This window comes from Polypterus senegalus, chromosome 1, assembly GCF_016835505.1.
Source record: "Polypterus senegalus isolate Bchr_013 chromosome 1, ASM1683550v1, whole genome shotgun sequence".
NCBI lineage: Eukaryota > Metazoa > Chordata > Cladistia > Polypteriformes > Polypteridae > Polypterus > Polypterus senegalus.
In genome coordinates this window covers 267034339-267048896 of record NC_053154.1, presented here as the reverse complement: position 1 = coordinate 267048896, position 14558 = coordinate 267034339, and the positions used below count along the sequence as shown (strand labels likewise).

At 34.5% G+C, this 14558-nt stretch overlaps 1 protein-coding gene across 4 annotated transcripts in view; it reads left to right on the top strand.

The window, feature by feature from the left end:
- The window catches only part of vcla (vinculin a), a 156392-nt gene that overhangs the window by 119030 nt on the left and 22804 nt on the right, over positions 1-14558 (top strand). For all 4 annotated transcript variants that reach the window (XM_039773575.1, XM_039773582.1, XM_039773568.1 and 1 more), the window contains exons 8-15: positions 3-150; positions 359-512; positions 2622-2797; positions 3938-4128; positions 7273-7472; positions 10409-10537; positions 11296-11445; positions 13291-13399. In XM_039773575.1, the coding sequence (XP_039629509.1) occupies positions 3-150; positions 359-512; positions 2622-2797; positions 3938-4128; positions 7273-7472; positions 10409-10537; positions 11296-11445; positions 13291-13399 (1257 nt within the window). The remainder of the gene's footprint in view (positions 1-2; positions 151-358; positions 513-2621; positions 2798-3937; positions 4129-7272; positions 7473-10408; positions 10538-11295; positions 11446-13290; positions 13400-14558) is intronic.

Genomic DNA, 14558 nt, shown 5'->3' with positions numbered 1-14558 from the left:
AGGTGATGCCGGAGAACAAGCTATTAGACAAATACTCGATGAAGCTGGAAAAGTTGGAGAGTTGTGTGCTGGAAAGGAGAGAAGGGACATCCTGGGAACAGCAAAGACACTTGGTCAGATGACAGATCAAGTAGCTGAAATGCGGGCTAGGTAAAAATTCTACAATTTAGAGTTAACTAGAAAAATGATGAGGGATAGTATGTAGATTCTCCTTTCTCCTCATTCATTGAATAAAGACCAAAAAGCTTTTTTGTTGTTGTTGTAGCTTTGAGCTTCTATCAAAAATGTTTACATTACTTCCAGCAAGGTTAGGTACTTCTGTGACCTAAGATGTATTATTTTCTGTTCTGACTTTTAGGGGTCAAGGTGGTAGTCCTGGTGCTTTACAGAAAGCAGCACAGGTTTCCCAGGGCCTGGACCTACTCACTGCAAAAGTAGGTAATGCAGCCCAAAAGCTGGAGGCTATGACCAACTCCAAGCAAGCAATTGCCAAGAAGATTGATGCTGCACAGGTACAGAATCAATTTCAAATTATATGCTTCCTTTATACGGTTAGTGGCAATCTTAATGGGAAAATTTTTAAAGGGTGAGTACACAGCTACACACATGCATAGAATTAAACAAACATCTCTTTTATATGACCTTCATATATAAAAGTCCTCTCCATTCTGTATTTCTCTTAAGGCCACTTTTCATCAATATTTCTTTGTTTACCATGTACTTAATAAAAATAAATATGTAGCTAGGTATTTTTAAGCTCTTTGTAGGGACTGGAATAATTCAATTCAGTTAACTACTTTGCTCTGCTGCCTTCTTGAACCCTTGATTTTCTTAGTAGTTTAAATGTCAGACACTCAGGACTGCTCTAGGTCTCCTGTCTTTCCTGTCAGCAAAGCCAAGGAGGTTGGATTTAAAGGAAACTGCATGTCTTGGAACCTAGTGTTCGTGACTTCAAACCAGTAGGTGGGACCAAGAGCCATATTAATTGACCAATAAGAAGTTCACAGTTAATATATATGTTTCTCTCTCTCTCTCTGTATATATAATTTTTTTTTTTTTTTACGTGATAATTAGATGGTATGATGTGTATGGTCAGATGTGTATGGTCTTGACAGTAAAGCAATGAATTTGAGGCGTAAAATATTACAGTATATATACAAGAAAACTGCTACTTTTGCATAGTGTAGTAGTGGAATATATTGATTAAAAATACAGGTTTGGTTATTAAGATGTTTGAACGTAAAGGGTTAGATTTAACTTGTTATCAATTATCTGATTGATTAAATTGTTTGCAGTAATGATGTTATAACTGATTAGGCGAGGGCACTGTTTGTGGAGTGTATCAAAGTATCACAGCAAGCTGAAGTGCTTCATAGTACCATTTAGTTATAAACATTAAGTTAAAAAGAGGATGGGGAAAACATATTTTAATCTGCTGTATATTAACATTTGTATGCATAAAATAAAGGCAAAGCAGGGACAGGAACAACACATTTGTTTTATACCTAAATGTTTTTTGTCTTTTTAATTATCTTTGCCTTCAGAATAAGCTAGAGACTGAAGAGGAGCTTTTCCTCACAGTCCATCCACATGCTGAAGAAGGAAAGTGTGTAGAATTACATAAAGCCCTATTTGTAACTACCATTAATTGAATGTTTAAGATATTCATTTAATCATTATTTATTATTTGTCACATATTTTTGATTAAACATTTTCTAATGTTTATAACATCGTGTATTGCTATTGGCATTTTATATTCTTCTTAAAAACACAGTAACTGAACTTCAGCAACTAAGCATTTTACTACATATTGTACTGTATGTAAAATTTGTATGTGACAAATAAAAGTTGGTGAGTGAAGTCATTATCCTCTACAGAAAAATCTGAAAGCAAGATTGTGGATCTGAATCTGCCATAATCGGCACAAAACTAAAATGTTCTCTCTTCAGACTTTTCTAAAAAAAATGCAGTGAGCATTGAACTGCAAATTTGGCAGGGTTACAGTTTTCTTGTTGCAGAGAGCCATTGTTTGCAAAGTAAAGTATCTGATAATAATTGGTTAATTGTGTTCTGCTCTCATTTTATTGTCTCCAAGCATACTATTTTTAAAATGATACATAAAGAATAGTCAGAGATGCTAATTAATTCATAAGGTGAAATAAATGTACAAAAAAATGCTCCATGTATTGAGTGATACTATAGAAATTTTGTTTGTTATTTTTGTGTTATTTTTCTTGGCTGATGTCTTAATATCAGACAGTCTTTAATATTTGAATTAATTTTTAAAGTGAAAGCAGAAAAAATGCAGCAGTAAAACACAACAGCAAAACAGTAAATATATTTAGTTAAGTTGCTGAGTAAATACAGATATTCAAGTGAGTAAAGTTATATGTAATAGATGAAATTTAAACATATACATATTTAACATTTAACCAAATAAAACAAACTAATGTTAGTGTGAAATGTTAAAATGGTAACATTTTTGAGTGATTATCTCACTAATAGCAACACTTTACTGTCAGTCTTGTCAGTAGTAGGGTATTAGACTTTCTGCATCTAAAACTTATTTTCTTTAAGTTGTTTTTCGGGTTTTAATTATGTTTTCAATGATGTTTTATTAGAATTGGCTTGCAGACCCTAATGGTGGCCCTGAGGGAGAAGAAAATATCCGTGGAATCCTGGCAGAAGCAAAGAAAATTGCAGACCTGTGTGAGGATCCAAAAGAGAGAGATGATATCCTGCGCTCTTTTGGAGAGATTTCTGCACTGACAGCTAAACTAAAGGATCTAAGGAGGCAGTATGTAGGAGGGGAATCAAGTCAAGTTCATGTTATTCCTGCAGTTGATTTATTGTTTAGTGGCATTTGCCTACTGAGCCTTTTACAGTAGAAGCCTGGTTTATTCTTTCTGTTAAAAATTGTGGTTAGAAAGTTAATGTGAAATAGTTATTAAATTAAACATGCCATTTAATTCTTCTTTGCAGTAAATTGACTTGGCTAAAAATTTAATCAAAATATTTCACACATGCTTCAAAGAGAGCCTGGTCCAGCACACAAGTTGTTCAGTTGATGTGTTTGGCATGTGTTGATAATTGCAGCAAGATAAGTTAGCTGCAGACAAATGAATATAGTTTACCATTCTTTGTAACTTAGTTTTTAATAAGGTAAAAAATTACTTGTTATAAATTCTCAAACATTTTACTGAATGGATATTATGTATTTTTAATAATGTGAAATTGATCACTGCAGTGTGATGTAGTGGTTAGCCATGCTTTTTTTATAGCTTCCAGAAATTTAGTTTGAATCCTAGACTAGTTACTATTCATGCTGTGTTTCCTCTGTGTCTATGCAAGTTTTTCGCTAGGTATTGTTTTTTTTTTCCTTCCTATATGCCAAAATGGATATTTAATGTTAATAGCAAGTTCTAAATTAACATGGTTTCAGTTCATGTGGGTGAGTGCATTAGTGCACCCTGTGCAAGACTTGGTTAGTGTCTAGAGTTTATTAGTTGAATTATGGAATAGGTAGATTTTAGTTAACAGTGACCTTAAAACATATATAAAGTGGTTTCTGTAAAAGAACAGATAAAAGAAAATGTGAAAGTGGAATGCCTAAAGTAAACACTGTGCAACCTTTTCTTCAGTGCCTGTTCTGTTTTTGCTGGAACATTTTTGTTTGCTAGTGCAGCCACTTCATCTGATTTTTGCCATTTGCTTACATTTCCAGATCTTACTATGAGATGTCCTGAGATGATACAAAAAGTTTTCCTTAGAAAAATCAGATAACCAGAGAAAAAAATGATAGCTCAATTATTTTAGTGATTAGTGAAGTGAGAGGCTGAATTTCTCTCATTACCTTTGCTTTAACCTTGATTTTTCAAACTACTAGAGTCACCTGTATAAATCTGTTGTACTACAGTGTATTTCTTCATTTTTTCAGAGGCAAAGGGGATAGCCCAGAGGCCAGAGCCTTGGCCAAGCAGATAGCCACAGCCTTACAGAATCTACAGTCAAAGACCAACAAAGCTGTGGCCAACAGCAGGCCTGTGAAAGCAGCCGTTAACTTGGAAGGTAAAATTGAACAAGCTCAACGCTGGATAGACAATCCCAATATTGAAGATCGTGGTGTAGGTGAGTGTTTATGTCTTTGCTTTTACTGGACATTTTCTGTTCTGCATTTACCCGCGGTTACTGTATGTTTATGAGGTGTCTTTGTTCACCCCAAATTTTTCTAGTGTTGTATGTAATACCTGCAACAGCACATCTTTTTGCCATTTGAGCCACTCCTGTTTTAGAAACACTTAATCATTTAACCGAATGTAGTTTTCTAAGGCAGTACAGATTTTAACTTTACAAAATCTATATTTCCTTGGTTAGTTTGCTTTTAAATGCTTATCTGTTCCTTTATGTGAGATTTCCAATAGGTTGGTAAGCCCTGTGTTTTAGGTACCTTTATATTCATTAGATACTAAATATGTTCTATGTCCTTGCTACTTCTTGGTGTGCATTATTTATGTTTAATTTTGTATCATGCCTCAATGTATGTACTCAGGTAGGGAGAGGTCTGTATGAATGAATGCATTATACAGTGTCAGATCGTGTGAACATAGCTGAGAGAATAAAATTAGAATAATGAAACAAAACACTAACTTTTACAAGTACCATAAATTTACACCGGCTATTACAGACTCAAATAAATCAAATGTATGGTTTTATTATATAATAGTAGTAATAAATAGCTGCTCACCACTCAAAACAGTTAATGCATGAAAGCACCGGGATCGAATCTGCTACCTCTTGACTTGGAGACAGCGGTTCTTACCTCTACACTAGCCAAGCAGATGTATATGTGGGTGTGTGTGCTGTACCCTATCCCAATTTCTTTTACTTTGGTTAAATTCTTGAAAAAAGCTCACTTGTTTTGTTATATGTTTGTGTGTCTTTTGTGAAAGTGTTTATTTGATATTTGGACTTCAGTCTTCACACATTATACACTTCACGTCAGCATTTGGCCAGATTAGTAGAAGATGGAAAAAGTTTCTATTCTAGTTGTATGTTCAACATTTCTTGCCTCGCATTTACTGTCTTCCTATATTAATATAGATCGTTGTAGACACAGAATACACATGAAATGGATGCTTAAAATAACGTTATGTAACAAAAAACACTGATGAGGACATGCAAGGGAATTTAAGGAGACCCGGGATTATTATCTCTTCCTTACTTATTTATCTGACAGCTAGCCGTTGTAATTCCTTCTCAGAATCACAGTCTGAATATCGTACAAGTAAATGTTAATTTAAATTGATACCTACCTTCTTAAGCAGCTCAATCCAAATCAGTGCCTGGAACAATAAAGTTTGTAAGCTGTAATAACCAGAATCACAAACAGAATCACATCATAAAACTATTCTAGTTATCACCACACAGATACTTAAACAATGGTTCCAAAAAATTAAAAGTAAAACCCAGGCATTAAACCTATTTCGGTGCTTGATGGAAATTCATTGTAAAAGATGAAACTTGCAAACAAATATCAGTAGCAGATAGAATCGATCAACAATTGCTTGCATGTGCTTCCATAGCAAAAGGCGATGATGTCAACCAAGAAATACTTTCTGTAATCACACTGCTCATAACATTCAAAAGACTAAAACTTATAGCTTCCACCAAAGCCCTGTGTAACTTTTTTTTTTCTTTCTTTCCCCAAGGGAATAAATATTAATAAATTTTTTGCAAGACAATTAGTATCTTCATTAACTGTGTTCTTTTGCTTCCGTTAATATAGCATAATGTTTGCATTTCAAAAAAAAAATATGTTCATGCTACTTGGTACTTTCAGAATTATTTTGATGCTGATTGGTTGGTGTATATCTTCATGACTCAGTTCAATTGCCAAGAGTACAAGCATAGGTGCTCTGTTTATCGGAAGATCACCTAGTGCAAATACCAAAAGTATGTCTTTTAAAAATAAGAAGAGAAGTGTAATAAATACAATGGTATTTCTGGTCATGTACTGTAAAGAAAATGTAGTTATATTTTGTGATTATTTTTTCTTTGTTTGTGTTACAAAAGAGAAACTTAACTGAAATCTTATATTTCATCACTATCAGGGCCAAGAAAACCTGATTTTTGAATGTTTCCTATCATACATTTTGTTAAAATCTCTATAGAGTTATACGGTACAGCTAAAGAATAACATTTTGCCAAAAACTATACACTGTATAGTGTAGTAAAAAATTAAATATTAAAGTTCAATAATTGTGTTAGAAGCAACCTAAGTTTAAATAAAAATTCATGCAAATTACACTATACTTAATTTACATGCATTTGTGTTTTCTTAGGAGAGAACGTTATTGTTTTTTATCTTGCTTTTCATTATGGGCACCATTACAAGGAGCTTAGCAAATCATTTAAAGTGCAGCGCAAAGTACGATTACCAGAAATATTAAGGACATTTCAAACTAAAGACTAAACACACAGCAATATGTGGAGATTGTAACTGTCATGGCAATATTAAAATGTTGTTGGTAAATGTTAATTATTTTCCTTCGTTGACAGAATCCGCGACATTTGCACTTCTTAGTTCTATACTGAAAGCAGACATTTAAACAACCACATTGCCAAGTTGAAAGGATTATAGAGTATTATTTCCATGTGTACAGAGTATAGAAGTAATGATGTGTAAAAAGAATTGCAATTAACATGTCTGTTTGATTAAGATTAAAGAACATGATATTGCATCAACTTTTTTGTCTGGCAAAAGAAATCATACTTTATTGAAGTAAGAATTAAAGAGCTTGTTTTCTTTAGGCTTGGGTCTGTTAACCTTTATCCCTTTTTTTAATATTAAGGATTGTTGCCTAATAAGACTTACATTTTTCAAAATATAAACCTATTACAAAAAGGTAAACCTTATTTAAATCAAGCAATTTTTTTATATCTTGGTTTAGTTATTTATTTGTCATATAAAATGCAAGTGCCTTTTTATTTTCATTTACATTTTATTAGTATAAATAAAAATGAGAACAAAAATGATTGAAAATAAAAGTGGCAGTTTTTCAGATGAGTGTAGGAAAACAATATGACCATACAATATAATAAGATCTACAAAATAGTGTATGATATTGAGTAGCCCTGGTGTTTGTAGACAATCTCTGTTCTTTGGCAGTTTGAGACCAGATCAAACTCCATTTCTGTAATCTCAAGAAAGTCACGTGGATGTTTTGTATGGTGTGGTCTTGGTAACTGTCCTCATGTTTATATGCATTTCAGGTCAGGCTGCAATACGTGGACTTGTGGCTGAAGGCAGAAGACTGGCAAATGCCATGATGGGCCCTTATCGTCAAGAACTCCTTGGAAAGTGTGACCGGGTGGAGCAGCTGACTGCTCAGCTGGCAGAACTGGCAGCTCGGGGTGAGGGTGAAGGGCCCCAAGCACGAGCAGTGACGGCTCAGCTGCAGGAGTCACTCAAGGTCATCATCTCTTTGCAAATACTTGGTGGTCTGTAGCTGAAGCTGCAGTTTAGTCTTATTTTGTTTAACTAGCTTGAAGTTGTATGTTCTTTAAAATTACATTATATCATTATAACAGTCTAGACGAGAATAGGCCATCCAGACCAACAAAACTTGCCGTTCCTATCCACTTAATTCTTCTAAAATAACATCAAGTCTGATTTTAGTACCTAAAGTCCTACTGTCTACCACTTCTTGGTAGCTTATTCTATGTGTCTATGATCCTCCATGCAAAGCAAAACTGTGCGAAATTTACCCTTAACAAGTTTCCATCTGTGCCTTTGTGTTCTTGATGAACTCATTTTCAAATAAGTGTCGATCCACCATTCTAAAAGACACGGCTCTTTTAATCTTTCCTCATAATTTATCCCCTGTAGTCCTGGAATCAGCCTAGTTGCTCTTTCCTGGACTTTTTTTCTAGTGCTGCTATGTCCTTTTTTGTAACTTAGAGACTAAAACTGCACATAGTACTCCAGATGAGGCCTTACCAGTGTGTTATAAAGCTTGAGTATAACCTCCTTGGGTTTGTACTGTACATATCGGGGCACTATATAACCTAATATTCTGTTAGCCTTCTTATTGGCATATGAACACTGCCTTGCAGTTGATAGTGTAGAGTCCACTATAAGTCTTAAATCCTTCTCACAAGGTGTACATTTAATTTTCAGACTACCCATTATGGATTCAAACCTAACATTTTTACTTCCTACATGTAATGTTTTACATTTACTGATGTTAAATTTCATCTACCAGAAATCTGACCAACCCTGTTTGCTCTGCAAATCCTTCTGTAATAATTCAACAGATTCTAGATTATCTGCCAATGCACCTAGCTTGGTATCCTGTGCAAACTTAACCAGCTTGTTACTTGTATAACTGTCCAAATAATGTATATATATTAAAAATTGATTTTAGATACTTCTAGCGTTAAGGCAAGATATTTTTAATGTGTTACTCATTTTACTTTTGTATTTAAATGTTGGGTTAGAATTTTTTTTTATATTATTATTTGTTCCTTTCTATACAGTTCTAAACCTGGCCCATCCTAAACTTCCTGCCCCCCTCCCCCCCATACCCTAGTTTAAACAATCCTCAACTAACCTACTTATATGCCTCCACAACATATTGGTGCCCCTCCGGCTCAGATGTAACCACCCCTGTGGAACAGGTCCCATCTGTTCTAAAAGAAGTCCCAATGCCCCATAAACCTATACCCTTCCACCCTACACCAATATTTGAGCCATTTATTAAGCCTTCTGATCTCCTCAGTCTTACCTGAACTGGCACATGGCACAGGCAAGACTTCAGAGAAGATTACCTTGTCAGTTCTGCTCCTCAGACTGGCACCTTCTTTAAATTTGGATTGCAGGAATGACCGACTACCCTTGTGTATGCATTTGTTCCAAAATGGATAGTGACCACTGGGTCCACCACTGCTGTGGCAAAGAACCTATCAAATCTGCTAGAGAGGTCTTCCAACTGTGCACCCAGAAGGCAACACACCGTGTTATACTTTCTGTCTCTGGAGCAAACCTGCGCTTCAATCCCACTAATGATTGGGTTTCCCACTATCACTACCTTTGTCTTTCTAGGAACTGGTTTTGAGGTGTGCTGTTGGGACTCCTCATATCTGCCTACTGTCTCAGAATCTTCAGAGCAACCATCCAGCCCCACCAGGACCTGAAAACAGCTTGACATTTCCGATTCTGGGGTTGAAGCCCCCAGACATTGAAGCCCACTTTACCTCACACCTTGTGACTGTGACCATCTATCTCCAGCTTTTTGGTCTGGAATCTATTCCTGCACCAGTTTAGGGGGGTGCACACTATCTCTCTCTAAAGGAGACCTGTGTCAACTATTGCTGCTTACTGTCCTGCTTGGCAGATGCTAGTTTAAATAAATAAAAAAATACAAGTAACTTTTCCAAACGGTCCCCCAAAAATTCAGCTGATTTGGCTCCTGTGAGGGGCAAAAAAAACCCCTTCTAAACGGGAAAACCGCTTTAAAAATTCTCCATGGCTCCTTAGCTACAACCAAAACAGTTTTTAAGAGCAAAATGTATAAAACAGATTTTTAATTAACTCTCACACCACAGAATACAAAAATTCACAGCTGTGTCTCCTTTGTTTACAAGGATGACTTGAACACATGGTGGGGCGGTGTTTGATTTTGATTCCTGATTGAATGTGTTTGAAGTTTTCAAATGCTTTCCTTTTCAATGTGTGTTTTCACCTGGCACACCAAAATAATTCTCTCATTCAAAATAAATTTGTTAGTTTATTTGACATCCATTAATTGACCATGTATGAGTAAACCTGGGTGTGCACATACAATAAATGCTCTCTGTGATGGACTGATGTCCCTCCAGTGTGTGGCTGGATGCTGATTTTTGTTCTTTATGTTTAGAAAATACAGTTTAATACTAAGTTGTTTTTTTTTTTTGAAAATTTGCTTTTCTTCATCATAATTTTCTGTTAGAAACAATGCTCCCTTTTTTTTCTTGCGTAACTACAGTATGTGAAAGAGTCCAGTTAAAGAAAATACAACTTGAAAATACTTTTGAGAAATCGGTTTCTTGGAATTATTAAATACCTATGTTAACAGAATTTTTAGATTTTATTGTTCAAGGATGTTTTGTCTAGATTGACAAGATGTTTTGAATGACACTTCTTTGTTTCAGAGGAGTTTTTAAAAATCCATTGTCTTGACAAGTGCTATACAAGCAGCATAGTTTGTCAGTCAAAACATTAAAGAAATAAAACTTAGTTTATTGTAATAACCAAATAAATTGTTTCCCCTTTATCAATTATATTTAATTATATTCTGTGATTTAAATCAAGTGCAGATCTGTATTAAACTATCAAAAAATAATCTTTTTCTGCCTGATTTCTTGGTAGGATTTGAAATCAAAAATGCAGGAAGCAATGACTCAAGAGGTTTCTGATATCTTCAGTGATACTACTACTCCAATTAAATTGCTGGCTGTGGCAGCAACAGCGCCCCCTGATGCTCCAAACAGGGAAGAGGTCAGTTGTTGCTGTGTGAAAAAATATACTATACCATACCATTTTCTAAGCTCTGTTACTCTTGAGCAGGGGGATGGCAAAATATAAATAAAGGTAATGGATTATGTTTTGAAGGTATACCACTTTTCACAAAAAATTAGGTAGTGAACAGATTTTGGATAGAGTTAAGAACTTTGTTCTCTTTGTCAAAGAAAAATTAAAATACATCATCTGTAAAAGAAAGAGTCTTTGATTAACTGAACAGAAATTCTTGTCAACCTACAATGGCTCCTTGATGCCTTTCTCCAGTAAAGCTGTTGTATTGATTATTCTCCTATTGGTTCCTATTGCCTCCACAGTTATATAACATATAAATAATAAATATGTGAATTGTTTTTCTAAGACAAAGCAATTGACTTTAATTGAAGTAGATCTTGAATAGATTTAAGTTGAAATCTAAATATGACACAAAGTTATCTATTCAAAAATATGCAGTAATACATATTATAATAAAGTATATCATAGAGCATGTTTTCAAAGAACAAAGTGGCATAAGGAATGACTAAAATATAATGTATTTAATGTCATAGCTTAAATTAAGATAGATGAAGCATGGAATGGACATTTTGAGATGATTATTACCTTAAAAATGTATGTGTTCAGTTGCGATTATCATAACATTTAAGACTTTACGTACCCTATACATTTTTTTATTTTAAAACGATATAGACCTTATAATGTGGAAAATGTTCTTAAAATGTGACAATCTCTTTTTCAAGGTGTTTGATGAGCGGGCTGCCAACTTTGAGAATCATGCAGCTAAGCTTGGAGCTACAGCAGAGAAAGCAGCAGCTGTAGGAACTGCCAATAAAAGTACAGTGGAGGGGATCCAGGCAACAGTGAAATCTGCCAGAGAATTAACACCACAGGTCAGTAAAGCCTAGTTGTACCTTTTAAATAAGTTTAGTGTCCTTTTCTGCTTCAATTAAAATGAAATAGCTAAATTTTAGCTTTAAATTGTCCTAAAACGTCCCATACTCTACAGATTGTTTCTGTTCAAAATCAGGTTTATTACTGTTAATGGGGTGCTTATTTTGAAGTGTGCCAGTTGATTATGTCTGTGTGATTTAGGGTTGATTTCAGCCTTGCACTATAATAACTGGCATTGACTGTTTCTCTTACGTTTCCTTTAAAAAAGGATTGTGAGTGTTTAACAGAGTAAGTGCAAAATATATATTTCAGTGGGACTGGAGTAGCTCCAAATACCTAAAATACAGAATTGTCAGTTATGAATAACAGATAAGTACCTCAGGTAACCATAGATCGCAGATGAAATAAATTTTTATTTTTAAAATTGTATGAGAATCTAAAGGAACCTTACCTAGTGGTGATTAAAGATACAGCAACAGTTAATGGAACTGCAATGGTAGGCAGACATTAGGGCCATGTACTAGATGTTAGTAGTTTACTCTCACTGACTTGATGGGTGATCTGAATAGGACACTTGTAAGTATTCCAGTTGTACAGTATATATGCACATATTTGTGCAGTGCATATGTGGCAACTTTATAAGGAACACCTGTGCAGAATCCCTTTTTGCCTCTAGAGGCATCAGTTCATCAAGATGCCAGAAATATTCTGTAGGGATTGATAGCCTTACACAGTTTTGCATAGTTTTTGGTCACACATTGTACTCCATACAAAACATGCTCTATTGCATTGGGATATAGGGATTGTGCATGTCATTAGAGTAAACAACCTTACTGTATGTGCAGAGCCACTTTGAGATAATGACTGCTTTGTGAATGGTGCATTATCCTGTCTGAAGTATCTGATTTGAAAAAGGGAAACTATGCCCATAAAGGGATACACTTGATCATTGGCAATACTTAGGTCCACCATTCCATTTATATGGCACTTGGTTGGTAGGAAGAGGCCTTTTGTCTGCTACAAAAACATTCCTTAAATTATTACAATACACCACCAGCCTACACTATTCCAAGCTGACAGAAAAAGTGAATCCCAGTGTGGTCTATGAGCTGCACATTTGATTTAACACATCACTTTTGTGAAGAGCTGATCTTTTAGTAAGGAGACTGTAGAAGATTGTGGGTTCGCTTCCTGGTTCCTCCCTGTGTGGGTAGCGCTTTGAGTACTGAGAAAAGCGCTATATAAATGTAATGAATTATTATTATTATTTATTTATTGTGTGTGGTATTTTTCCTTTTTTTAGCTTTAGCAAGTCTGACAGTTGTCCTCTGATATCAAGTTGTTTACAAGGTGTTTATACTCACAGAATGGCCCTCCATTGCAAAACTCTGCAAACTGTAGTCGGCCTTTTCTGAGGTTTTTGGACCATCGTGTGGTTGGCACCAACCTTCACACTTAAAATCAAGGTTGCTTGGTCCACTAGAAATTTTTGACTAAGTAACTAAACCACCTGACAATCTGTGCATGATATATTTTGTATATTGTGTTGTAGTCAATTAGTTGGTAGTGTGTACGTGTGTATGTATGAAAATATATAAAAATATACAATATTTAGTATAAGTATATATACAGTTAACACTAGAAGAGAGGGATTTTATATAAAAGAAAAGTTGAATGTGTGTGTTTGTATAACTGGATAAAAATAAATACACTGTTTTGATGCATCTTCTTTTACTGAATGTTTTCTCAGTAGATTACAAAGTAGCATTTCTTAATCTTAGCTTGATATTTTGACAATTAGTTTAGCTTTATTATGGCTCTTAATATGTTAAATTCCTTGACAGGTTGTCTCTGCTGCTCGTATTCTCCTGAGGAATCCTGGCAATCAGGCAGCCTATGAGCATTTTGAAACCATGAAGAATCAGTGGATTGACAATGTTGAAAAAATGACTGGTAACAAAATATTTGTGGACCTTTTTATTTATTTCTTAAGCCTTTGATAGTCTTAGATATGCAGGGTGTTCAATTGTAACAATCTAAAAGCATTTTACAGTAGTAGTACTATTTTTTTCAGCTCATAATGATTTCGTAGCACTGGCAATGAAATGAGTGTAATTTTACAATAGCAGGCAAGATGATGACTTGCCTATTGTAATCTGTTCAGTTAGCCAATAAAGGTGTCATTTTGCTTCACCTCTCATTGCAATGATGGACGAGATATTTTATTTAACTGCATTACCAAACCTTGCCACTAGGCTTCACTCTAGCTTCAGTTACCTTATTGAAACATTTATAATCATTGTCTTGAGGAAGACCTGTGCCTTTTTATTTTTTCCAGCTTAATTCTTAGTAAAAAATCAATGCCTACATTAAAATCACAAATTAGCTGTATCCCAACAAAAGTTAAATTCATAAAAGTTAATCTGTAAAGAGCAGTTTTTGTATGGTTATGTGACTATGTTACGTTTTTCGGCTAATATAATTTTTAACAACGTACACAAGCAGCAGGTTTTGTTCAAATTATATTCTCCAAATGTAATATTTTTATTAATATATGTGAAAAATCAACAAACCATTGTATAATAATGTTTCTGAACTTTCCTGCTTTAACATAATACAGTGAATTATATAGATCAAGAAGTAAAAAAAGAGTTTTGCAAAACACAAACCTTGGCATGTTAGGTGTTTGTTTATTTATTCACCCATATTCTTGTATTGCTGCACAAATCTAAGAACAATTATACATTTCTAAATAAAACATGTTGAAGTGTGAAAAGCTTAGTATTTAAAAAATACTCAATGAGAAATCAGTATTTAGTTAACACCAGTGGCACCTAAAGTGAGGAAGTCGTATATCCCCAAACAATAAAAATAAAGAAAAATGAAGTGTACAATGAAAAACCCACCTTAATAAAAGGGTATGAGTCTATGTATCTGTCTTTCCAGTTGCAGTCTAGCTGCCTTTCCAACAGATGATGGATCACAACCATTTGTAGTAATGCCTTTTATTACTTCAAATGTTTATGATGCAAAATTTGTTCAAATGTACTACATTTTTAATTGTATCACTTACATGCATGACAAAATACAGTCCAATAAATGGTGCACTAAA